This window comes from Limulus polyphemus, unplaced genomic scaffold, assembly GCF_000517525.1.
Source record: "Limulus polyphemus unplaced genomic scaffold, Limulus_polyphemus-2.1.2 Scaffold230, whole genome shotgun sequence".
Taxonomy (NCBI): domain Eukaryota; kingdom Metazoa; phylum Arthropoda; class Merostomata; order Xiphosura; family Limulidae; genus Limulus; species Limulus polyphemus.
The window spans coordinates 626-25,707 of record NW_013665840.1 but is presented as its reverse complement, the minus strand read 5'-3'; the positions used below and the strand labels follow the sequence as shown (position 1 = coordinate 25,707).

General features: G+C 30.1%; 1 protein-coding gene across 1 annotated transcript in view; it reads left to right on the top strand.

Annotated features, from left to right (window-relative positions):
- The window catches only part of LOC106478593 (filamin-A-like), a 129,916-nt gene extending 106,999 nt beyond the window's left edge, over positions 1-22,917 (top strand). The window contains 13 exon segments of the mRNA XM_022382204.1: positions 5,137-5,265; positions 6,246-6,419; positions 6,620-6,778; positions 7,614-7,817; positions 8,985-9,141; positions 10,400-10,524; positions 10,674-10,940; positions 11,406-11,543; positions 12,723-12,971; positions 13,687-13,857; positions 15,321-15,536; positions 15,893-16,090; positions 21,437-22,917. Coding sequence (XP_022237912.1) covers positions 5,137-5,265; positions 6,246-6,419; positions 6,620-6,778; positions 7,614-7,817; positions 8,985-9,141; positions 10,400-10,524; positions 10,674-10,940; positions 11,406-11,543; positions 12,723-12,971; positions 13,687-13,857; positions 15,321-15,536; positions 15,893-16,090; positions 21,437-21,624 — 2,375 coding nt within the window. The 3' untranslated portion in view covers positions 21,625-22,917.
- Positions 22,918-25,082: the final 2,165 nt, after the last annotated feature.

Genomic DNA, 25,082 nt, shown 5'->3' with positions numbered 1-25,082 from the left:
TCGAAGAGCGATCTACTCCATGTTTTGAAGCAAGAGTGGGCAAAAATCCCACAATCTGAAATTGACGAGATGATTCTCACGATTCCCCAACAGATCAACGAACTCCATAAAGCAAAAGGAAGATCTACTAGATATTAATTGAATAATAAATATATCAATTCTTGTAAATATGACAGAAAATTTTCATTTTTTTCTGAAAAGGTGGTGTCTATTTACTTGTGACCACACTGTGTATATTGGTTGTCCATTTCTTTAATGCTAACTTAATATTTTTATTTTTTATTCTGAACAGTGATCTCATTTCATTTGGAATATTATTATATAAATTTGGTGCTGGATACAAATAACTTTTTCTAAATATTTCCTTGTTTACTTTAGTAAGTTTTAAGTTCCCACATACTTCAGCTCTTGTTCCGTATATTGATTTTATTTTTTCCCAATTTTGAATATCTTTACTAAATCTATATAGTGTTTTATAAATATATACTTTGTGCAATGGTAGTGTATTTAAATTTTGAAAATGTAATTTAGTATGGTCATATTTTGATAATGATTATATGCATCTTACAATATTTTTTTTGTAACTATTATAACTCTTAAGTTTGTAAGATAGGTATCTCCCCAACATGTGATACCATATTTTATAATTGAATCAAACCAAGCATAATTAATATTTTTCATTTCATTCTTAGATAAATATATTTTTATATAGTAAAATCTTACTACTGATATCTTTAATCTTTTTGTCCATTATTTTTATGTGTTCTTTCCAATTTAATCTATGATTTAATATTGCTGCAAGATTCTCGACACTTTCTGACTTTTGTATAATTGAATTATTATTTATATCCTTTTTGATAGATAAATGTTAGCAAATACAATTCTCATAAATTATTGGCTTGTTTAAAATTATTTGTCCACATTTTTTTAGAGAAAATCTCATGTAGACTGTTTTATTTACATTTAAGAATAATTAATTTTCATTAAACCACCTCCTTATTTAATTCAAATCATTAACTTTTTTAATGAGTTCATTATCAGAATTTCTATTATAAATTAGTACCGAGTCATCTGAAAAACTTATTAAACCTATTTTCACAGAAGTCATTTAAATAAATTAAAAATATTAATGATCCTAATACTGATCCCTAAGTCATTCCAGTGGTTAAATTCATTTCATCACTTATCACATTATTTATTTTAACTACTTGTTTTGTATTTGATATATGATTTAAACCAATTTAAAACAGTACCTCTTATTCCAATTTTATAAAGTTTTTTTTTTTTATATATTTTTTTAGTAAAAGATTTTGTGAGATTGTGTCAAAAACTTTTGATATATCTAGAAAAAGAGTATATGTTGTTTTGTCATCATTAATCAATTGATTTAATTTATTAACCACTGTAATAAGTGCATCTTCTGTATTCATATCTTCACGATATCCAAATTGACAATTTAAAGGAAAAATGTATTGAATCTAAAAATTTTATTATTCTTTTTTTAACAATCTTCTCAAGAATCTTTGATATAACTGATAATAAAGCAATTGGTCTGAAACTGTTTAAATCATCTTTATTTCCTCCTTTTGATTTTGGTATAATGATGGCAGTTTTTAAAATATCTGGGAAAACTTTTCCATTAACTTATTGACTAAATCTTTTATTACTGGTTTCAGTTTTTCAATATTATTTTTGATTAATTTCTGCTGTAACTTTATCTTTTATTGCAGCTTTTCTATTTTTGAAAGATTTTATACTTTTTCTTTTTCATATTCATCAGTTGGTATAAGATACATTGAATTAGCAAATATATTAATTTTATACCTTGTTACATCTAACTGGTCTGTATTGAAACAGTTACAACAATTTTTTACTTAAGTTCCTTTGCAATATTTACAAAAAATTCATTAAATGACGTTACATATAATATGGGTTGTTCAGAAAACGTAAGTTTATTCTTTACTGTAATGCTTTCAAATATTTCAATGCATTGTGAGTGTTTCCCTGTAATCTCATCTATTATTTCCTATTGTTTTTTAATATTAGCTTTACTGTCGGTTATTTTTTGTCTATAATATATTATTTTGGTTTGTTTTATTAACCTACTTAAATAATTTCTATAATTTTCAAACTCATCCAATTCATTACAGGTTGGTAATTTGTATTTTATGTTTTTATGCATTTTATTTCTATGTTGAATAGATTGTAATAATCCATTTGTCATCCATGGTTTTAACTTTTTTTTTCTCCATTAATTTCACATACCTCATAAATAATTAAATTTTTTATCTAATTTTGTAATGAATTTTTTATATGCATCTTGTACATTAAACTTTTGATGGATATTACTAAACTTAATTTGATTTATTTTTGTAAGTTATTTTTAATTCTTCATTATTATACTTAGCTGTGCACATAGTTTTATTCAATAAATAAATTTTTAGAGCTGTAGTAAAGTGGTCTGTAATCCTAGTTTTTAAGACTGCTGTTTGTATAGAATCTATTTTATCTGTTCTAATATAAGTATGATCGAGACTGTTCTCTAGTAGTAGTTTGAATATAAGGATAAAAGACAAAAACAGTCAACATATTTTTATATTCTTTTATATCATTCTCTTCAGATTTAATATTTATATTTGTTTCCCCTTAATGTACACATTTTTCATTTTATTTTCACTTAAAATTTTTTTAGTTGTTTAATTTAATGTAATCTTGTATATTATATTGATGAAATCTATAAATTGCTATAACATTTAATTTGGAATTTTGATATGTACATTGTATGTTTACTACTTTTAGCTGTATTAAATTCAACAGTTTCTTCTTGTGCATTTATTTCATTGCTTAAACATACTAAAGTACATCCAGATTTATTATAATCTCTAACTTTATGATATTTTTTATACCCCTTTTTATCTTGTAAATTTAACTCTTCATTTTTGGCCCAGATTTCTGTAAGCATTATGATATGTATTTATTTATTATTAATAAATTTCTTACTTAGACTATGTATATTCATTTGTATTTCTTTAATCATTAATTAACAAAGAAATTATTCCTATACGAATTATCAATTTATCAATTCCTGAATTACCATTTAAAATAATATTGGAGATATTCTTTTTTTTTAACACCATTTTATAATTTAGTTAAATCCTGCTCACTTTTAATTCTTATTACCTTTTCATTTTCTGATTGTTTTATTAGAATTTTTCATCCTTAAATCAAAATTTACTTATAATTTTTATTTCAGACAATATGTTTATTTATAGAAAAATTAGATTCTGTATCTTGTTAATATCTATCAGAAAATTTTAAAAGTTTTGGGCTCTGTACTTGTATTGATGTTATTGGGATATTTTTAGTACCTTTAGTGTTTAATATATATTCCTTGAACATCTTGCTCTGAAACGTGATAAATTTTAAATGGTTTAAAAGATAATATTGGACCATGGTTATTTGTTTTTATTATTTGCTTTAGTGACATTTTAGTGTTGTTAAACCAGTAACAGTTTTATTCATTTCGTTTTTTCATTGCTATACTTTAATGACTTTCATGAATTATTTTCCATGAAAGTCATGAAAGTGTCATCATTATACCATTGTGTAGGCTCTGCTATGTGTAGAACCAGTCAGCTGGTCATGAACCAGTTAGTCATGAAAATGTTAAATGTCCTTTACTTCTGTAAGATAAGTGAGAGTGTAGAAGCTTAACTCACCTGATTTAGTTTTGGCCTCAGTTTATGAATGAGTAAACTCTCTTTTATATGGAGAATGGATCCTTGTTAAGATCTTAAAATAATTTGAATGGATGACTACACCACAATCACTTAGGACATGCTACAATACACTTAATTTGGTATTCTTTCAAGCATGTCAGCAGTTTTCTTGTTGTAGAACCAATGTAACCTTGCTTTCAACAAAAAAGTAAATTGGTAAATATATTTGCTGTTTTAAATTGAAGAAATGCAATATTCATAATAGAAAATTCTGCAAAAATTCATAAAGTACTTACTATACAACATCGGAAATCGTCTATACAAAAATAATTTTTCCATTTATCTAATTGACTGAAAAATGTATGATTATTTGAATAAATGAAATGCTAGTAAGCTTCCAATGCATGAAACATCTAAAGTCCAGTTTATATAGCTTTACCATGTATTGATTAGTATTCTTTGTATGTTAACAAACAGTTATGCACCCTACTTTTTAGAGTATGTATGAATGTACAACTGGAATGTATTTTTAAACCTGGATGCCATTTGTAATATTTCAACAAATATATAGATCATATTTCACCACTGAAAACATCAATTATAGTTTATCAATTTATGTGTCATTGTTGCAAGCAAAGATGCATTGGTTCTATGACAAGAGAACTGCTGACACAAGCAAAATAACATACAAATTTGAGAATACCAAATAAATCAAGTCTATTGGAGCATGCTATAGGAGAATGACATAGTTGGTCATTAAAATTATTTTAAGACCTTAGCAAGAGCTAATAATAAACAAAACCAAACTATGAAAGAGGGCTTACTCATTCATAAACTGAAACCATAAATCACTTAATTAGTTCACTTGTAAAATGTCACTTGTACTAAGTTGAAAGAAAATGGTTATTTGTCTTTATTGTTATTGTTTGTGTCCTTCCTTCTTCAGCACTTGACACATAAATGTATAATGATCACTGATTTCAAAATAACATGTAAAACTGCAAGAAAGTATCTCAAAACACACCTCAAATGAACAACATTTCTCTTAGTGTTGTTCAAGCCCCTTTAAGCAATGAGTTTCAAAGTACGAAAGTAATTTTAAAACTATATCATTTTGAAGCCAGCCATTGTTTTCATTCATTTAGAGTTCTAATAATAAAACAAATATGTATAATTTTAAAATCTTAATAAAATTATTTTCTGCATTCTTACTACTGTGTAATGCAAAGTTAGTCACTGGTATTTATAATTTAAAATGAATTGTTTTATAATGTTTTTGTAATAATAATAATGATAAGGGTTTTTAAGTTTGTTTCATTCATAGAAATATCCTCAGTTTCAAATCACTATATAAAAAGTCTGTTTCATTTGGTTTTACAGTATAAACAGTCTATAATATTGACTTTTCTGCTTATAGGAAGTCCATTTAAGTTCTATGTTGATACAGTCAGCAGTGGTTATGTGACAGCTCATGGTACTGGTCTAACCCGTGGTATTGCTAGTGAACCATGTAACTTCACCATCTATACTAAAGGTGCAGGAGCAGGTATGTGATAAGTTTAATGTTATTATCCTCCTTGCTACTAGTAGTTACCAAGAGTTGTTGTTTATTTGTGCTTCCTTTGACACTTTGTATTGTAAGCTTCTGTGGACTGTTTCGAGTTATTTCTGAATGTCAAGAGTTACAGCATGTCATTTAATAATACTGCTTATATTACATCAGAATCACCAAAACCATAATATTGAACTGCTTTTTGAAGCAGTCCAGTTAGATAGTAGTTGGGAATAATATGGAATGACAAAGTTAAACCTTAAAACAGGAACAGCTTGTAGTTTATGCATACTGTAAGGCATAATAAAGTACTCCACTGTGCATAATAATATATATATAAGAGGAGTGATCTTCTTGAGTTTAATAATATATAAAAAATATTTAAAGGACCACCAGGATTGAAATACTGTATTTTTTTTAATAGCTGGTTGGAAGCGTTTTCACATCTTACACGGCTCTTCAGGCAACCTAATTGAATATAATACATAATACTTTTTAACAAAATCAAAATGCTTATACAATAAACACATTCCAGTAAAAATATTTTAGCAAAATACTTATAACCAATACTCGTAACAAATTTCAACTTTATATATTTCATAGTGACATATTGAAAAATAACAAAAAAAATAATAATATAATTTGTCAGCAAAATACAAAGAGTATCGTTTTTAAATATCTAAAAGCATTAAGGATATTCCATCTACCAAACATAGTCCAAAAGGTGCAAATGAATATGGAGATAGCTGTCATGGAAAATCAGTTAAAGGTTAAGTTTTGGGTGCTTCAACCCACAATTTACCAACACCTACTATCATTCACCATCTGCAACTAGTTGTCGGCATGGTAATTTTAAAAGTAACATCATAATCGAAATTTTGATGTTATGAACCACCCTTAATTTCTGTCCTTGTTAGACATATATTTGCTACTTAAGAAATGAAATGAGGTCTCATTTTCATTTCTTGGTGTAGGAGGCTTGGCTGTAGCTGTTGAAGGGCCATCCAAGGTGGAAATCAATTGTCATGATAACAAAGATGGCACTGTAAGTGTTTCATATGTACCAGCTGCCCCAGGAGAATACAAGGTTGCTGTGAAATTTGCTGACAAGCACATCAAAGGGAGCCCGTTTACTGCCAGAATTACAGGTAAATCTTCTATAAAATCTCTAAGTAAAATAAATATTGAGCTTGATTAGTTCAAGATGAAATAATTACTTAAATTATTCAGTTGTAGTTTAAAATGCATCAGGTAAAGGTTCAAAAATATCATTATGAACAGGTAGTTATTTCCTTCTCACTCTTAACCCACCCAAGATGCAACTTTATTAGAAACATGACTATTACAGGTGAGGGTCGTAAACGTAACCAGATTTCTGTTGGACACTCCAGTGAAGTCTCCTTAAAGGTGCAAGAAAAGGATGTGAAGAGTCTGAATGCTAGTATTGTAGCACCATCTGGACTGGAAGAACCATGCTTTGTGAAGAAACTTCCTAATGGCCATCTAGGTGAGGGATCATATTAAAGCTATTCTATACTATTGTACTTTTACTGGACAATCATTTGGCTAAAGGTAATGTTGCTTATATACTGATATGTCTTACCAAAAAAAACATTATCCTCACAGCCACAAACACCCAAGGTCTTAATATCATTAGCAAATTTAAATTTTTTTAAATGACTTTACAAAGCATCTTTTATCAGACCCTCAAAAACCTCCCCACCACTGATGTAAGATTAATAGACCTATAATTACCGGGATGATTTTTATCAAGGTAGAGATAATGTTGCTTATTTACTGACATATTTTACCACTAATGTGTTTGTGCGATTGCACATTGCTCTGCACACAGCTGTGTACACCATTATTTTGTTAATGGTCTGGCAACTAAAAGTTATCACATGTGATAACTTTACCTCCATTTCATTGTGAGGATACATTCTTTCAACTTTCTAAGATGTAGAACAATCTTTTAAATACTTTATGTACATTATGATGCCCTAATTCTAGTTATTCTGAAAACACACCATCAATCCAACAAGAAGTGTTTTCTTCTTGTATACTTACATTTATATATATATAATGTGTGTGTGTGTGTGTTTGTCAGTTTGTCTTGATTTGTGATTCTGTTCTACCAACTTAATATTTAAGATGTTTGTCTTTATGACATCAAACACTGGGCTGATATTTTAAGTGACACCTTTATTCATATAACTTAAATTATACTCTCACTCTGAAGCAGATATTTAATACAAGACATGAATAAGATCTTCAGAATAACAGCTAGATCTGTGTTAGTTCATTAATTTTTGACAATATACTTTTTATGATTTTCTACTTAGGTATATCCTTCACACCCCGAGAGTCTGGAAAACATGAGGTTAATGTGAAACGACTTGGAAAACATATCACTGGAAGTCCATTTCCTATCAACGTCCTGGAGAATGAAATTGCTGATGCATCTAATGTCCGAGTCAGTGGTACTGCTTTACAAGAAGGAACAAGTCATAAAGATAATGAAATTCTAATTGACACAAAAGAAGCAGGTTGAGTGTTGAATTTTCTCTAAACTTTTGATTATTCATTCTTACAGTGTTTATAGCTTGTTTTTAAATACTTAAATTTTAATTGATGCTGGGACCTGTATGCACCCATATACAACTTTAAGTGTCTTTCAAAGTTATTACTGATGTCAGCTTCTTAATAAATGACTCTAAATCGTACTTGGTCCTGCCCACACTAGTTCACCTTCCAACTTAACCAAATTAAACAATTACCACATCCTTATAATGTATCGTATGGTTAAATAACATTAAACATAACATTTTGTGGTACTAGGAAAAGGGTTACAAACCTAACAAGTTTAGTTCACAGTCATCCCTTATACAAAATGGCAAGAAAGTGAACAATAGAGATTTCATACATCTTGTTTATCCTGTTTTTCTGCCATAAACCATTCTTTCATATATATATATAAAGAGATAATTTTCTTATTTATGCAAAAGCTAAAATGGTTGATATGAATAAAAAATAATAATAATAATAAAAATCCAAAATAGTCAACTATTCCTATAAAAGCAAACTTTACAAGCTACCTGAAGTGACTGAATAATGTTCTTAATGTCCCTCACTCTGTATCACTTATCATTGATAATGATGGCAATTAATATATGAAACTGCAAAGGAGTATCTTGAGATATTTCTCGTAATGCCTCAAAAGAATAATACTTTCTTTCAAACTTTTGTCTTTCCTTTTAACTCGCCACAACCTTTATTCTAAAGGTAAAGTTTTTTAAATTCATGCAGGGTTCTTCTTAAAAGCTAACATGTAAACTTGATTCCACCAGTTTTCCTCTTTTGAGAGAATGTTTTCTTCAAACTTTCACCTGTAATGGGAATTTTTTTTGAACATCTTTTTCAGGTGCATTTGTCTTAACCCATAAAGGAAATGTTACTACAACTTTTATTCTAATAAGATGAATTTTCTTACAATCTCTTCTTTCTGATAGCAATTTTTGTTTAAAACCTTTGTTCTACAACAAGAACTAGTAAAGGTAATTGTTAGCTCTCTGTATGCTGTAAAACTCAAACAAAGGTAAATTGTAGGTTTATGTGTAAGTTGTTGTTTTAACTGTGCCTTTTCTGATTAAATAATAAAATATAGAAGATGTACCTGTATTAGCAATATGATTCTGAAAGTTTCTGTTTTACAGGTCTAGGAGGCCTTAGTTTCTCTGTGGAAGGGCCTAGCAAAGCTGAAATCCATTGTAAGGATAATGAAGATGGTACTTTGAAAGTCAGTTATCATCCATCTGAACCTGGTTATTACATTATTAACATAAAGTTTGCTGACCACCATGTCAAGGGTCAGTATCTTTGAAATAGTGAAAATAATAAATTTCTGAATTAAATTAGATACATGATTTATATATATATTTTTTTTTTGTAGAAAACTTGTTTTCTTACCATAATGATGTGAAAGTTTGAGATAGTGAGTTCAATATGAAAGATAACGCTTTTCTTATTTTATACATTTTTATAAAACTGTCAGTTCTACAATATATAAATTAGTATGTTGTATGTTTATTTTATTTATTTTTTTTATATATATGGAAAAACATTTTTATATTTTTCCTATATAGGAACTTTGGTACTTTAATACAAACAAAATGGAAATTTTTCTTTTTTTATATATGTAAAATTTTTCAAACATATTTTTTCAAGTGTTAAAAGAAAGAAATGGCAGTGTTTTTTTAGAAATTATCTTTATCAAGGAAATGAAGATAATTCTTGTGTGAGATATACAAGGTAATTAAAGGTTAGAATGAGCAACGACAGCCTGCGTTAAGCTGTTGGCTCTTATGAAAGATGTATAGTCTTGATGAAAACTATTGGGTTATTTTTCATAACAACAGGGTGCATAAGAGAATTGCAATGACTGATTTGTGTAAATTGTCTGTATAATATGGTAGAAATGTAATCATGAAATGTGTTTATGGGATTAGTTCAGATGTTGTAAAAAATTGGTACTAAATGAATTGTTTTTTGTTTTTTTTATGGGGTGGGGTGTCTCAAAGGTTGTTCATTTCTAAGTATGTATTAGGATTTCTGGTTTTAATGCAATGGTTGATCACTTCTAAGCCTGAAGCCTGTGTCTTTATCAATGCCAGGTTCTCTAGTGTTCATTTTATGGCTGTTTACTTCTATATTCACATCTCTGTTGATACCAAGTCTTAAAGTGTTCATATGCTAGTTGGCCACTTCCAGACCCGTGTCTTTGTTGAAACCAGGTTTTATAATGTTAGTAGAGAAGGCCTTCTTCACTTAACATGTTTTCTAGAGCATTTCATTATCTAGTAGTTTTTATTTGTCTCAGTCAGTTAAATGTCCCATTTCAAAGGCACTATCTAGTAATTTGTCCTGGTGGATTATTTATTGTTATAAGCAGTTTAATCAATTTTGTATTTTCAAGTATTATTATGCTATAGTTATTTTTGTTTATTTCAAGTACAAAACAACTGTATAATGCAATCAGTCAGACAACATGTTTTAAATTTTGTAGAAAATAGTTAGAACTTATAAATACTGAATATAAATCTTTTTTTTTTTTTTTTTTACTTTAGGGTAGCCCTTTTACAGTCAAAGTGACAGGGGAAAGTTCAAACATTCAACGAGAATACATCAAGAAGCAACGGGATGCTGTGCCTGTTGCTGATATAGGCTCAGAATGCAAGCTAACTGTTAAGTTGCCTGGTAAGGTCCACAATAACCATGAAATTAAATAAATTCTGTTGATTAAGCTGTCCACTTGTGAACTTTAAAGTATAAACTAACTAATAATTTGACTTACTTCAATATGTCAGCTTAGGTACATGTTTAATCCATAATTATTCTTCGTCAAGGTACATCTGCTTTTGACATGACAGCCAAGGTCAGTTCTCCCTCTGGTGTAACTGATGATGCCGAGATTTTAGACATGGAGGACTCCGTATATTCTGTCCACTTTAAACCTAAAGAGGTTGGTGTTCACATAGTCAGTGTTCGTTACAAGGACATTCACATCCCTGGTTCACCTTTCCAATTCACAGTTGGACCCTTACTCGACTTTGGAGCTCACAGAGTCCATGCTGGAGGTATTGGTTTGGAACGAGGCATAGCAGGAGATCCATGTAAGAGCCAAACATTTGTTTGCCATGGATGTTTTTATCAGTTGAATATAGAAGCTTGATGAAGAAGTTTAGTTTATTATTTCAAAAGAGTCGTGAAACTTCTATACGTTACAGAAAAATATTTTGTATATGAGAGTAAAATATTGTCATTTTAAATGACACATTTTATGTTATAAAATCTATGGGTTTCTTTGTGAGAAGTTGAAGTTTAACTCAATGAATCTCATGATTGTTTCCAGGTGATATAACTCTTATTCCAAAAAAAGTGTGGAATGTTGTCCAATTGTATTTATGGTCAGTATTACCTTACAAAGGCATTTGATTTTATAAAACACGCTTTATATCTCCCAGTTCTAATCTCTACATTTTGGTTGTTGTTTCAAATATTTCTTTTTATAATAATTTAACTCTCTATAAACCTTTATAGTGCTAAGTTTAACCAATATCGATTTCTCTATTTTCTAGGTGAGTTTAATGTTTGGACACGGGAAGCTGGTGCTGGAAGCCTTGCAGTCTCAGTAGAAGGCCCATCAAAGGCAGAAATTAATTTCACAGATCGAAAAGATGGATCATGTTACATATCGTACAAAGTTCAAGAGCCAGGTGAGTGACTGAAATTATTCGTATATCAAGTGCAATGTACTCTTATTAATATCTTATGGCAAGTCATTGTGGTACAGTTTGCCCCACCTGGTGATCACATCTAAAAATACAATTCTATATTTGTTAGAGTACAGAAAAATGTTTTCTATTCAGTTAGGCTCATGGATAAACTCCAAAAACATGGTATAAAAAATGTAGTCATAATGTAAGAATGTGAAATATGTTAAATGAGCAAAGAGTCTTTCTTGAAATATATGTAGTTTAGTAAATTTATAAGCAGTTGGCCTAAGCTTAAGTGATTCTAGAAGTGTTTCATAACGAAGGTTAAGCATAAGCTTGATTCCTAACTGAAAGCTTTTGCTTTTCATTACATGTAAAATCTGATCACTGTTTAGAGTTTATGCTTTTCATTAAGAGCTCATTAAGAAAACCAGTATGTTATTTATCAATAGCATATTTCCTATATTTAAGTACCTTCTTCATTAATTAAATTTTCTTCATGTACAACATTATTTTCTTTAATCTAATAGCTAATATCCTAAGAACCAAAGGTGGATAGGTTATAATATTTCAACTACCATTTGTTATCTTTATCCAGTACTTATCTTTTTCATAAAAAAAAATTCAGAAAACAATTTTTTTAATCTAGAATTTATTTCTTCCATCTGAACATACCATCTTCAAATATATTTTCACCTAACTTGTATCTTATAACTTAGAGCTTATTCTCTACATCTAAAGTGTATCTTGTCATTTAGAGCTTATTTCCCTCACCTGAAGTGTCTCTTATCATTTAGAGCTTATTCCACTCACCTGAAGTGTCTTGTATCATTTACAGCTTATTCCTCTCGCTTAATGTGTCTCTTATCATTTAGAGCTTATCTTTATCTAAAGTGTCTCTTTTATCACTTTGAGCTTATTCGTTTCCCCTTAATTACCTATTATTACCAGGTGCTTATTTTCTTCTCTAATGTGCATGTAATCATTAAGATATTATTATCTTCAACTAAGATGTTGCTTATCATTTACAGCCTTTTGACAATTTAAATGGATAGAAAATAAAAACAAATAAGTTCTAAAATTAGAATCCAGAATGGCTAATAGCATAAGTATTACAGCAGTTTACTCTTTATAAAAAATCTTGTTTACAGAACTCTAACCACGTTTTTCATTTCCCAGGTGATTATCGAGTAGGCATTAAATTCAATGATCAGCCTATCCCAGACAGTCCCTTCTCAGTTTACATCTTACCCCAGTCAGGTGATACTAAGAAGATTGAGATTGGAGAAGTTACAGAGGCTAATCTTCAGGTTAACAAACCTGTGGCTTTCACAATACAGATGAATGGGGCTAAAGGCATGCTTGATGGAAAAGTTGTTGCTCCTTCTGGCTCAGAGGATGACTGTTTTGTAGCCCCAATTGATGAAGGTGAAAAAATCTTTACTTTCAGAAACTCCTACATTTCTACCTAAAGTTGCAAAACTAAGTTTAATTATATCCAATCTCGGTATTTTGTGTTAATATTTTGCAAAGTTTTATCACTGTATTATCAAACTACGTAACTGTTTAAGTTAATCTTATTGAAGATTATACTTAGATTCAATTATTAAACCTCATAAATACTTAATTTAACCTCACTTAAGACTATACTTATATTATTCAACAATTACTTAAGTTGATCTCATTTAAGCTTGTACTTGGATAATTCATCTTTGTAATTATTTAGTTTAACCTCGCTTAAGATTATATTTATATTATTCAACAATTACTTAAGTTGATCTCACTTAAGCTTGTACTTGGATAATTCAACTTTGTAATTATTTAGTTTAACCTCACTTAAGTTTATACTTAAAAGGGGATTTTTAAAATTCGTTCTTTTTTTCTTTGTAAATCAGTATGAAGTACTCATTTTGTTAAACATAAAATTTAAAGCTTAGATTATTATTCAGGCTAATTTTATTTTTGCATTTGAAAAAAGCAAGATATTATATGGTTTGTTTAATGGTAATAAAATATTACTACTCAAAAAACAAAATATAATAACATATGAAGGAGTCTTTTTTTACTTTAAATGTACTTACAATACCTTAGAGACAATTAACTCGTATAACTGTGAAAAAGTCAAGCATGTTTTTACAAACAGACCAGTGGGCTCTAAGGTTTGTACCCAAGGAGAATGGAATTCATCAAGTCCATATTAGACACAATGAAATGCATATCCCACAAAGTCCTTTCCGCATTCGTATTGGTCAGGATGATGCTGATCCTGCTGCAGTCCATGCTGATGGAAATGGCCTGAAGGAATGTAAAACAGGTATTCCAGTATTGTGTACATTTATTTTAAACAACTTCTATAGTTCTTCATATCTAAAGATAACTATTTAAATATTTCTATAGGTAATGATACTTACATTTCTGTGGTTGATAGTTTAAATACAATGGTAACTATTGAAATGGTATTGAATTTATTTAAATATTTTCATAGTTAATAGTTTAAATATCACAGTTTTTATTTAATTATCTCTATATTTACAAATTTAAATATTATGGTAAATATTTAAATATCTCTGTAAATGGTTGTTTGAGTTTTCTGTGCAAGTATTAGACTGACTTGTTTATAATAGCATGGTTTAACAGAAAATTTGAGTGCAATCAGAATTTGAAAATTCGACGGAGTCTTAATTTGCATGAGAGATAAACAGATTTGACATTTTTAATGGTCAGTAAAATCTGTTCACAAAGACAACAACAAACAATGTGTGTACTTGTGTAGACTTGTGGATGATCACTTCTACTGGGTCAGTAAATAGATCATCAGTTTCTCTCTCAAGATGAACCTCTTCCAAACTACTTGCAATGAAAACCAAGTAGAGCTGAGAAAAATAGTTGCTTTGATTTTGGAAGAAAGCTCATATTCTTTCTCCTGCAAAGGCATCACTTCATTAATGTTGTTCTTTCACAACATTCACTAGCTGTAACTTGCAGACCATCATCCTCACAGCCAGTAAAGGTCATTGCAGTCATTGAGCCCTTTTAACATGGATATACCAGAATATATCCTTGGGGAAAATAGATATTATCTACTATAGAAAACAAAGACACAAAAGCAACTTCAGTGGTTTCTGGACCACATATTTATGTCAAAACTTCATAGAAACTAACGAAATAAAAAAAGTTTAAAGATTCCTATGTTACTAAAAGCAGGTAGAAAACATGATTTACCTGGATATTGCATATCTCTGTAGTTAAAAGTTTAAATATTATGTTAAATATTTTAATATCTCTATTCTTAATTGTTTAGCTATATCTGTAGTTATAGTTTGTTAAAAAAAAAAGAAAGTTACTATGAATTTTTTATTAAATTAACAATGACTAAAAATAGTATTGATTCTTGTAGCTTTAATTTAGATGAATGTAAATGGTAGAAACATATGAACAAATTATATAGGGCAACATTAATGTGTTTACTAAGTTGAGAGAAAATAAGAGTACTTGTGTTCTGTTTTTTTGTTTTGTTTGTAATTAAACACAAAGCTACACAATAGGCTATCTGTGCTCTGCCTACCATAGGTATCGAAACCCAGTTTCTAGCATTGTAAGTCTGCAGGCATACTGCTGTGCCACTGGGGAGCACTTGTGTTCTGACCAGAAGAATAGCATTATGACTTCTGGTCATTTTATTAAGTTACAAATCAGCGTTATTGATGTATATATCAACATAATAATACACTATTAGAAAAACTTTGATAGAAAATATATTGTTTTCATTTCCTGTAGGAACAAAGACTGATTTCATTGTTGACACCTGTAGTGCTGGTGCAGGAACTTTAGCAGTAACCATTGATGGACCATCCAAGGTCTCAATGGACTGTACTGAGGTAGAAGAAGGTTACAAAGTACGATATACTCCTTTAGTACCTGGAGATTACTACGTTATCATAAAGTATAATGATTACCACATTGTAGGGAGTCCTTTCAAAGTTCATTGCACTGGTAAGAACGTTTTCATTTCTTAATAGTTCCCACTAGTTTGAGTGATTAATATAGTTTACTTTTATTAACTACATCTTGAATTGTGACCTTTAGTCTTGTAACTAGCAGATTTTCATTTATTACATCTTGAATAGTGACCAATAGCTCAGTAACTAGTACAGTTTACTTTTATTAACCACATCTTGATTAGTGACCAATAGCTGGGTAATTAACAGGGTTTACTTTATTAACCATATCGTGAGTAATGGCCAATAGTTTAGTAGCTAGCAGATTTTAAGTTTTATTTACCATATCTGCCTTGATTACTGACCAGTGGTTTTAGTAAATGTTACTAAATATTTTCTCTTTAATTGTAGGCAGTGCTGTTGCTGATCAGGGAGAACATGAAACATCCTCAGTTGTTGTTGAAACTGTTTCTAAACAGGCTCGACAGAAAGCAGAAAATATACCTAAGTTCCACTCCAATGCTTTAAAAGTGAACAGCAAAGGCATGGGTCTGAAGAAAGCTTATTTGAATAAACAGAATACTTTCACTGTGAACTGTGGAGATGCGGGTAAGTTGTATGTGTAACTAATAATAAAAAAAACAGTTTTGTTGAGATGGAATTACAATTATTAATTTCAGCTGTTGTGGTATAAATGATAGACATATTGAGGAACCACAACATAAGGTTTTGATGTGAAACCAGCTTGAAGTGAGTACATATGTTATATATACTAGGTGTTTTGGGGTGATACTAGCTTTTAGTGAGTACATTTGTTGTATAAACTAGATATGTTGAGGTGTCATCACAACAACATATTGTTTTGGTGTGATGCCAGCTTTTAGTGAGTACATTTGTTATAAAAACTAGGTATGTTGAGGTGTCATCGCAACAACATATTGTTTTGGTGTGATGCCAGCTTTTAGTGAGTACATTTGTTGTATAAACTAGATATGTTGAGGAACAACAATGGCACCTGTTTATTCACTGAGGCTGTCCAATCCACTCAAAAAAAACAACTCAAATCAAGTATTGCTCATTTTAAACTCCCTTAAACTTATTGCATCCACCACAACTAAAGGCAACTTATTCCAAAAGCCAAACACCCTATTAAAACAAAGAGTAAAACTATCTAAGCTGAAGATGACTACTATCCTGCCAAAATTTAAATTTATGTCCCATAGTCTTACAATTCTCACCATTAAGTACGAAAATAGATAATGCATCAACACTATCAATTCCCTTGACAATTTTCAATACCTCAATAAGATTATCTGTAACTCTTCAGTTTTTCAAGGTAAAACAGTTTCAGAGATCTTGTAGAACTTTTCCTTACCAAGTATCATTCTAGTAGCCCTCCTTTGAACCCTTTTCAACAATTCATTGTCTTTCCTAAGGTGATGAGCCCAAGATGGAACAAAATACTCTAACCACTGACCTATAAAATGAAATTATAACGTCTTTAGACATACATTCAATACTTCTGTAGATACAATCTAAAATCCTATTTCATCTACCAATAACAACAACATCACATTGCATGGATAGCTTAAAAGACTGATCAACTATAACACCAATATTTGTTTCTTCCATAATTGTACTTATAATTTAAATTATGACAACCCAGGTGCATTATCTTACATTTATTGTAATTGAGAGACTTCATTTATAACAGCCCTTTGCTTTCTTCCATCTAGCCATTTTTCAATTCAATGAGACAACTTATCCCTCACACTTGGAGATAATTTTTAACAAGCCTTTTATATAGCACTTTGTCAAATACTTTCTGAAAATCCAGACGCACCAAATCAACATCATTACACTCATCAACATAAGCATTAACATCTTCAAAGAAATTCAAAAGATTAGAAAGACAAGATTTTCCCAAATGAAACCATTTTGACTATACAACAGATTTTTTTAAATGACTTTACAAAGCATATTTTATTAGGTTTTCAAAATTTTTTCCATCACCGAGCTAAGACTAATAGACTGGACAATTTTCATCATATCTTTTATAAAGAAGAATCATGTTTCCTTCTAGCAACTGTTCAGGATGAAGAATACTACTTAAATCTTTATTAATAAAATCTGAAGAAAAATTCAAGTTTAGTAACTGAGCTATCTCATAATCATCAGAAATAAGCCTGCTAATATCCTCTCTCAAACTAAAGCCCTACTCCCATCATAACATTTTGCTTAGCCTTGATGTATTTAAAAAATCCTTACTATTAATTGTTACATTTTCAGACAATTTTCTTTTCATAGTCCCTTTTCGTTTGTGTAATGTTCTACTTTAACAAACTCTCTTGATTTACTGTAATTTTCTAAGTCTCTCATTGTGCATAGCAATCAACTTAAACTTCTTGAGTTTATAATAGTTTTCTTTAATTTTATCTCTTATCCTCTTTGTGAGCTAACCTGGTCTTTTACATGTAATCATGCTTTTTCTCTATAAGGAACATGTCAATCTTTAATATCTGAAAATGCATTTAAAATAATTTCCCATGTTTGATCAGTGTTCCATTTAATTCGTAGGTGTGGATCATAGAACTATGATAAAAATAAAAAAGATTACTTGTACATTTGTAGTGTATACCAAAGTATTGCTAACCTGTTTTCTTATGAGAGACTATTGTGGTTCTTCAGCCTCTACTTTCATAATGACTCTCTAGCTACAGGAGTTTTAATGAATGTGATTTAAAATTATAGTGAATGAATGTTTTAGGGACAGGAATGAACTCTGAGTGTGCTTATCATAGGCTGACATGCTTCATACGATGATATACCATCAATTAATCTAGATTATCTTATTGCCAACTGTTCAACTCCTTTATTCACACTAAATAACTTTGAATTTGGAAAGACTTTATAAAAATGGAGTACTATGAAATAAACTCCATAAATGTACCTCTTATTAAAGACACATAGTGAGGAATTCATTATGTTGATAGTAATGCTTCCGAGAAATTCATTTTTCCAACTCATGATACACATACCAAAATATATGCCATCAAGGTATATATGTAAGTATTAATTGAGGAATCACTTTCTAATTGTATTTATCACACGTGTCAATGTGTGTTTTCAGGGTATTAAAGTTTATTGGTTGATGGGTTGCCACACACTTCTAGATCTACGGGAAGAAAAGACAAGACAATCAAGCTTGGCATGCTTGTAAATACAGTGTCTCCCTAACAGCTGAAAACAATATTGTGGATGTAAATAAAACTTGAACAGTTGATAGTGTATTGGTTCTGTTGAATTAAGGTGTTTGGAGTGCTTGCAATTAAAATGCATAAATACACCTGCTGCAATCATAATATTAAGGTATTAAAATGTATTAAGTATAAAATAAAACTGTTTATGCATTACTTTGTTTATTACTTAATACTATTTCCTCATAGTTTTATGTTTTTCATAATATTAGGTAAATTATAATGTTTCTCCCTTATCCTTTGCTAAGTTCGGTCACTGCCAATTCATAGATAATTGTTGTCACATCCCTTCAGAATTAATGTTCTTGAAATTTATAACGAAACCTTATTATTCCTGATCTCCATATGTGGTAAAACATAAACCTAATTGAGCTATGATCACTTGCACCTAGATGTTCCCCAATCCAACCCTCTAAGTCTCAAATGTTTCTCTATTAGAAGTTAATAATAAATGTGAAATAACATTGTTCCAAGTAGGTTCCCTGACAAATTGATGAAGGAAACACCTCCCAATCTGTATGCCTTAAATTAAAATATCCCATAATTATAACCTCATTAATAGCTATAATCTTAATCCCATTGTAAAGTTTCTCATTAATTTCATCACTTTCATCTGGTGATCTGTAACAGAGTCCAACTAAAAGCCTTCTCCTATATCCACTAACAGAAACCGAAATATTCAATCTCCTTGCTATTATCTTTGACATTCTAAACTTCAACAGGATGTTACTAACATTTTACATATAAAGCCACTTCCTCCCATCACTATGAAACATCCCATAGTTCTGTTTTTCAAAATAATTTCTGTTATCAGTATTGTCTACATCCAACCAAATTTCACTTATTCCCATTAAATCAAAATCCTCCGTTCCTACAAGTGTTTTATTTCGAAACTTCTAGCATTACAATTGTAACAATCTTATCTATCCTTAAAACTGTTTCTTTACTTTGTTTCTACACTATCCTTTTCTCTATATCTTATTTCTTCTGCATTAAGTTTATCCTAGTCCTAGTTAAAATCTGCCCTTATAACTGAATTAATAGCCCTGGCAAACAAGTCAGTCCCTGTCCTTTTTAAATGTAAACCATCCACTCAAAAAAGCTTCCTTTTCTCATTGAATTAATCCCACAAGTTTAATCAGCCAATCTGCTTGTCTTTACATATTAACATAGCATTCATCTGAGATGACCAACTTAAGATCTTGTCCCCAACACTTAAGTTGCAGCAGTATCACCGACAAAATTAATTTATGGCCCTTTTCTTTACATGTCTCAATCAACTTCCTATGCTTATCAGTTAATTCCTCTGCCCTACCTTTACCCTTACATACATCAGTAACCCTTATGTAGATGACAAAAATTGCATCCCTACTAGCACCCTTTACTATCTAACATGCTTTATCAGTTATGTCCTTCATCTCTGCCTATAGATAGATCTGAACAATTAGTTGGATTTAGTAATCAATTAATCATCAGTCTCCTTAATTGATTCCATCCAACTGATTGGTTGTTTTCACATACGACTAATCTTTCTATTTCAGCTTGTTTTTTTTAAAGACCTTTTCAAACTACCCAACATTTTAATATGATAGATGTCTTCAGGTGCAATAATTAAGGATTAAGCTACTTTTTGTTTAATCCTAAACTTTTGTACATAAAATATATCATATACCCGATGTAACATGAAACCTATAACAAGCTGATATGATTAATACCATTTTGTGGGTTTCTCCCTACAAATCTACATAATATAACTGTACTAAAATTAACTAATTCTTTGTTAAACAAAGAATTTTCCTTAGATTTGGTGTGGTAAGACTAGTAAAGATTCTTGTCACAGTGTGTGGAAAATAATATATAATTAAGTGAAAACAAATTTACTCTGAATTTAGTGAAAAAAAACAGTGTAATGTTTACTATTTAGCAAGTTATTCTATTAGATCAAATTCCTCCATTCCAACCAGTGTGCTAAAGTCATCTCTTTTATTTCTAATACTTCTAGCATTACGAGATTAACAGTTTTACCTATCCTTAAAACTAGTTCTTTACTTTGTTCCTACATTATCCTTTTCCCTAGATATTTCCCCAATTTCAACCATCTGAGTATCAACTGTTTTGATTACTTGAATGGTTGGAATAAACAAATATTGTAATTATCAGAAACACTAACTCTTAGTTGATTATTTTCTTGGGAATGACAGTATTATTTAGTCCAAAGAAGGTAAACATGCTTAAAGCTAATGTTATTATCTCCAGCAAACATGGCAAGAGAAAAATGCATGTAAAAATTCCTTAAAAGTATGTTTAAGATTTTTCCAATAATCAGTATTTGTATTAAAGGTTCAGTAACTCAGTTAATTTCACACTTGTTACAGCTGTTAGTAATTGTGATTTCGACGCATATAAAAGCTTTCTAATGTTTTTTTTTATTGTGCATGTTACTTCTGCTGTTTCATAATATGATCTTTGTATTACTGTAACTTTTGGAGCATTAGAAAAAATAATAAATCTATGTAATCATTTTTACTTATAGATATACACTTGTATCACGAATTTTTGTCATGTGTGTAATAGATGTATGTAATAGAGATATTGAAGATATAATGAAATTACTTGTATAAATACAATAAAAGAACAGTTTCAGTTGTGGAAAACTTGTTGTAAGTTACTTAAGCCAATTTATTTCTGCATTCCACAGGTAACAACCTTCTCTATGTAGCTTTGCATGGTCCCAAGGGTCCCTGTGAAGAAGTATATATCAAGCACTTGGGTCGGAACATGTACCAGATAAACTATGTCGTGAAGGAAAGAGGTGACTACATTCTGTTTATCAAGTATGGAGATGACCACATCCCTGGTAGTCCCTTTAAGGTGGAAAGTTCATGAGCTTTTAGAGTGCACAAACCAAGCACTGACCATCACTTCCCATTGTTTGTGCTGGCCATTTTACCCAGCCCACCTACAAAAAAAAATCATTCTTTAACCTGTCAGTCCCTGTGGCAAAAAAGACAAAATTTCTTCTAATTATGGCATCAGTCTAATTTTGGGGGAAAAAGTTAATAGAGAAAAATTTTGAATTTTGAATTAAAAAAAAAAAGAATTCAAATCACAGCATTCTGAAACAAATGGAATGCTTGTTAAAAATGTGTTATTACCATTGATGTGATTTCATGTTATTCCATTTACAGTTGTTTTCCATCCCTTAGAACCAAAACTTTCTTACTGTAAGATTTTTTAGTTTTCTCATTGCCAGTCAACAATTAAAAGAAGATTAAAATCAATAATAGTTTATTTATGGTTAGTATAACACTAATGATTCCTTTTTAGTATCTAGATTGACTAGACTTGTTTATATTTATGACCTGTGAAATATTGTTTAGGAACAGATTTTTATATGAAGATAATTTAAATTATGACATACTGTGACTGGTAATGAGTACTGATTTGTTTTGTGTTGTAAAATCTATGAATCAATATTTTGAAGAATGGACTGGCAAGAAATGAGAATACTATTATTCTTACCTTAAGAGACTTCACTTAAGCTCGAATTATAATTTAACACCTTTTCTTTTTATCATTGGGTTGTTACTATGTGGTAAATGGATTTAGTTCTTGTTGTAAATTTTGTAGTCTTGTTTTGATATTGTGTTTAAAATTAGTATTTTAAAAGATTATTTGTGTATGTGTGTTTTGCCTAGTTTTGAAAAAATGTTGCCTTCAACTTTTAATAAATATATTATTTATACTGATGCTACTTTAATCCACTTTTAGATATGTAATTATTAGCCATCAAACACCTACTAGTGGTGCCTCTATCATTTTATATGGTATAAGCTTACAATCAAGATTTTCTCACAGAAAGTAATTCAAGGGGTAAAAATCACTGAGATAATTTTGTTAAGAAATATGTCGTGAACAACACCAACGAAAATTTCTTATTACAAATACTAAAAGAAAGACAGTATAACAATGCTGAGAGAACATAGCAATTATTTATAAGATTGTCTATGAAAAACTGATGTCATATCATTCCTCTAATTTCAAATTCCTATGTGCCAACGTTTTTTCCCTCTCCTTATATAATTTTTTCAATATTTACTATAGTTTTCCTTTGGTTCAGGTTATGATGCTGTTCTATGTTTCCTTCAACATGTAATAAAACATATTTTGTCACCAAAACGTTTCTCTTTATTATTTTTTCAGTAAAACAACATTCTAATGGACATTTAATGATTAAAATGTTATTTTTAAATGTCTGAAGATTTACTGATAAGATGAGAAATTCTGTTTCCCAGCATAAATTATTTGTATAGCTTTTCTATTTAAACATCCAGCATCCATCAGGTCTTTAAAACTTCTGTTTATCCATTTGACAGAATACTCTACAAAAAATAATGTGAATTTCAACTTTTAGTTCAAGGATTATATGAATTTTTGTTTCAACTTCATGTTTTCTTTTCTTGTCAATGGCATTGCTCTGATATATATCAGACCCAGCTAACTGTGGATTGAAATTACTAAATCACTCACTAGGTTTGTATTTGTGTCTAAATATACAAGGGTTATTGAACTTTGCATGGGGCACTGATTGAGTACTTTAGATAAGAACATTGTAATAACAAAAATATGTATATCTTACTGTTATCTATTAGTTTATTATGCATTGATAAGGAAACTTAATTATACTGTCATGATTTAAAGAACAAGCAGCAACTACGGATTGCTAGTCAGTTCTCGCCTAGGATACTGCGTACAGATTTGGAGATCTCTTTAAGAAAGGATATTGACTTGCTGGAAATGGTTCAGAAGAGGGCTACTAAGAATATTCCAGGGATGGAAGAGTTATCGTAAGGGGTTAGATTAAAATCTCGAGTTATTTTTTCTTATGAAAAGATGGGTAAGAGGTGACCTTATTGGGGGAGGGGAGGTTAATACGATAAAAGCCTCTGATTATTTTATTTTAATTTGCTGTTTTCTGAAGACAAAAGAGCAGGGGGAATCAGCTTAAGATTTTGAAAAGACAGTTCCATTTAAAACAATTAGTCACTAGTAGTTGGAAGCTGACACATTACAAGAGTTTAAAAAGGTAATTGATGATTACCTGAAAATATAAAGTGAGTTTAATTGTTACAGCCTTGAAGGGTCAAATGGCTTTGTGTTGTCCATCTATTATGTACTAGTGCATAATTTACCAATTTTTGTGAAACCCAGCAATATATATATATATATCAATTATTTTTCTTGGTAACTAGGTCAGTTTTTAGGATCTTGTCCTTATCAGTAATTCTGAGCTATAAAGAAACCAAAAACATTGATCAATGCACTTAAAAGTAGGCGACTTGATTCTTGTTAGTGTTCTTTGAATGCATAATAGAAACTCTATTGTATTGTAGAGGTTGAGAGGAAAGGCAGTATTTTCCTCCAGCCAATAATGAGGGTCTGTGTGAGTCACGACCTGGATCCCCCTAGTTTAAATCAAGGGCCTAGTGTTGGACTGCGATTATAAGAATTCATGGTTTATGTTCTGTTGCCACAAAAATACGCTGTGCACTTCGGAGTCGTATGTATGCTATACGAGTGATGGCCAAATCCCACTATTTGATCAGAAAAGAGTTGATGTTTTGTTGCAGTTAGATAACTGCCTTCCCTCTAGCCCATGTGTTCAAAATTATGGATGATTATTCACAGATAGCACTTGTGTGGCTTTGCACGAAATTCGAAAGAAACTGTTTAAATGCATATAAACCATTTGACTTTTTTATTCTTCTTTTAAAAATATTGAAGAAAGAAGGATCGTATTTTGAGTAATGTATCTTTATTAAATCCTAGAATATGATAGGAAGAGACAAAAGACGAACTTAAAATGGGAAATATGCAAGTTACTATAATACATCCCTGTTAAAAATATTTTGAGATTTGTAAAATAATAATATTGGAACGCCTTTGAGAAGTCTCCCACAACTGGTAAATGTTATATTACGTCTCTGTGTTCGTTTGTTAATTTTCCGTAAAAATTATTTCCGAAGAAACTTTAGCGATGCAAGTCCTTTCTTAAATAAAACTAGTTTATTCTTTCTCAATTCAACTTTTCAGTACACTTAATTTTTACAGTCTCTTTAACTTAAACACCCGCTACAATTTACAACGATTCACGCAGTTTACTTACGGGTTGACTCTATTATCTGTCTCTATATCTCTCTGTCTGCAATTCAGTTGTTGCCGTCACTTTATTTGCCAGCTTGTATACTATAAGAGCGCAAGTCTAGCAAACGCTAGGACGTTCGACAGGTTCCTGATGATGACAAAACCTTGTCGAAACGTTGTACATTTGCTGTTATGTTAAA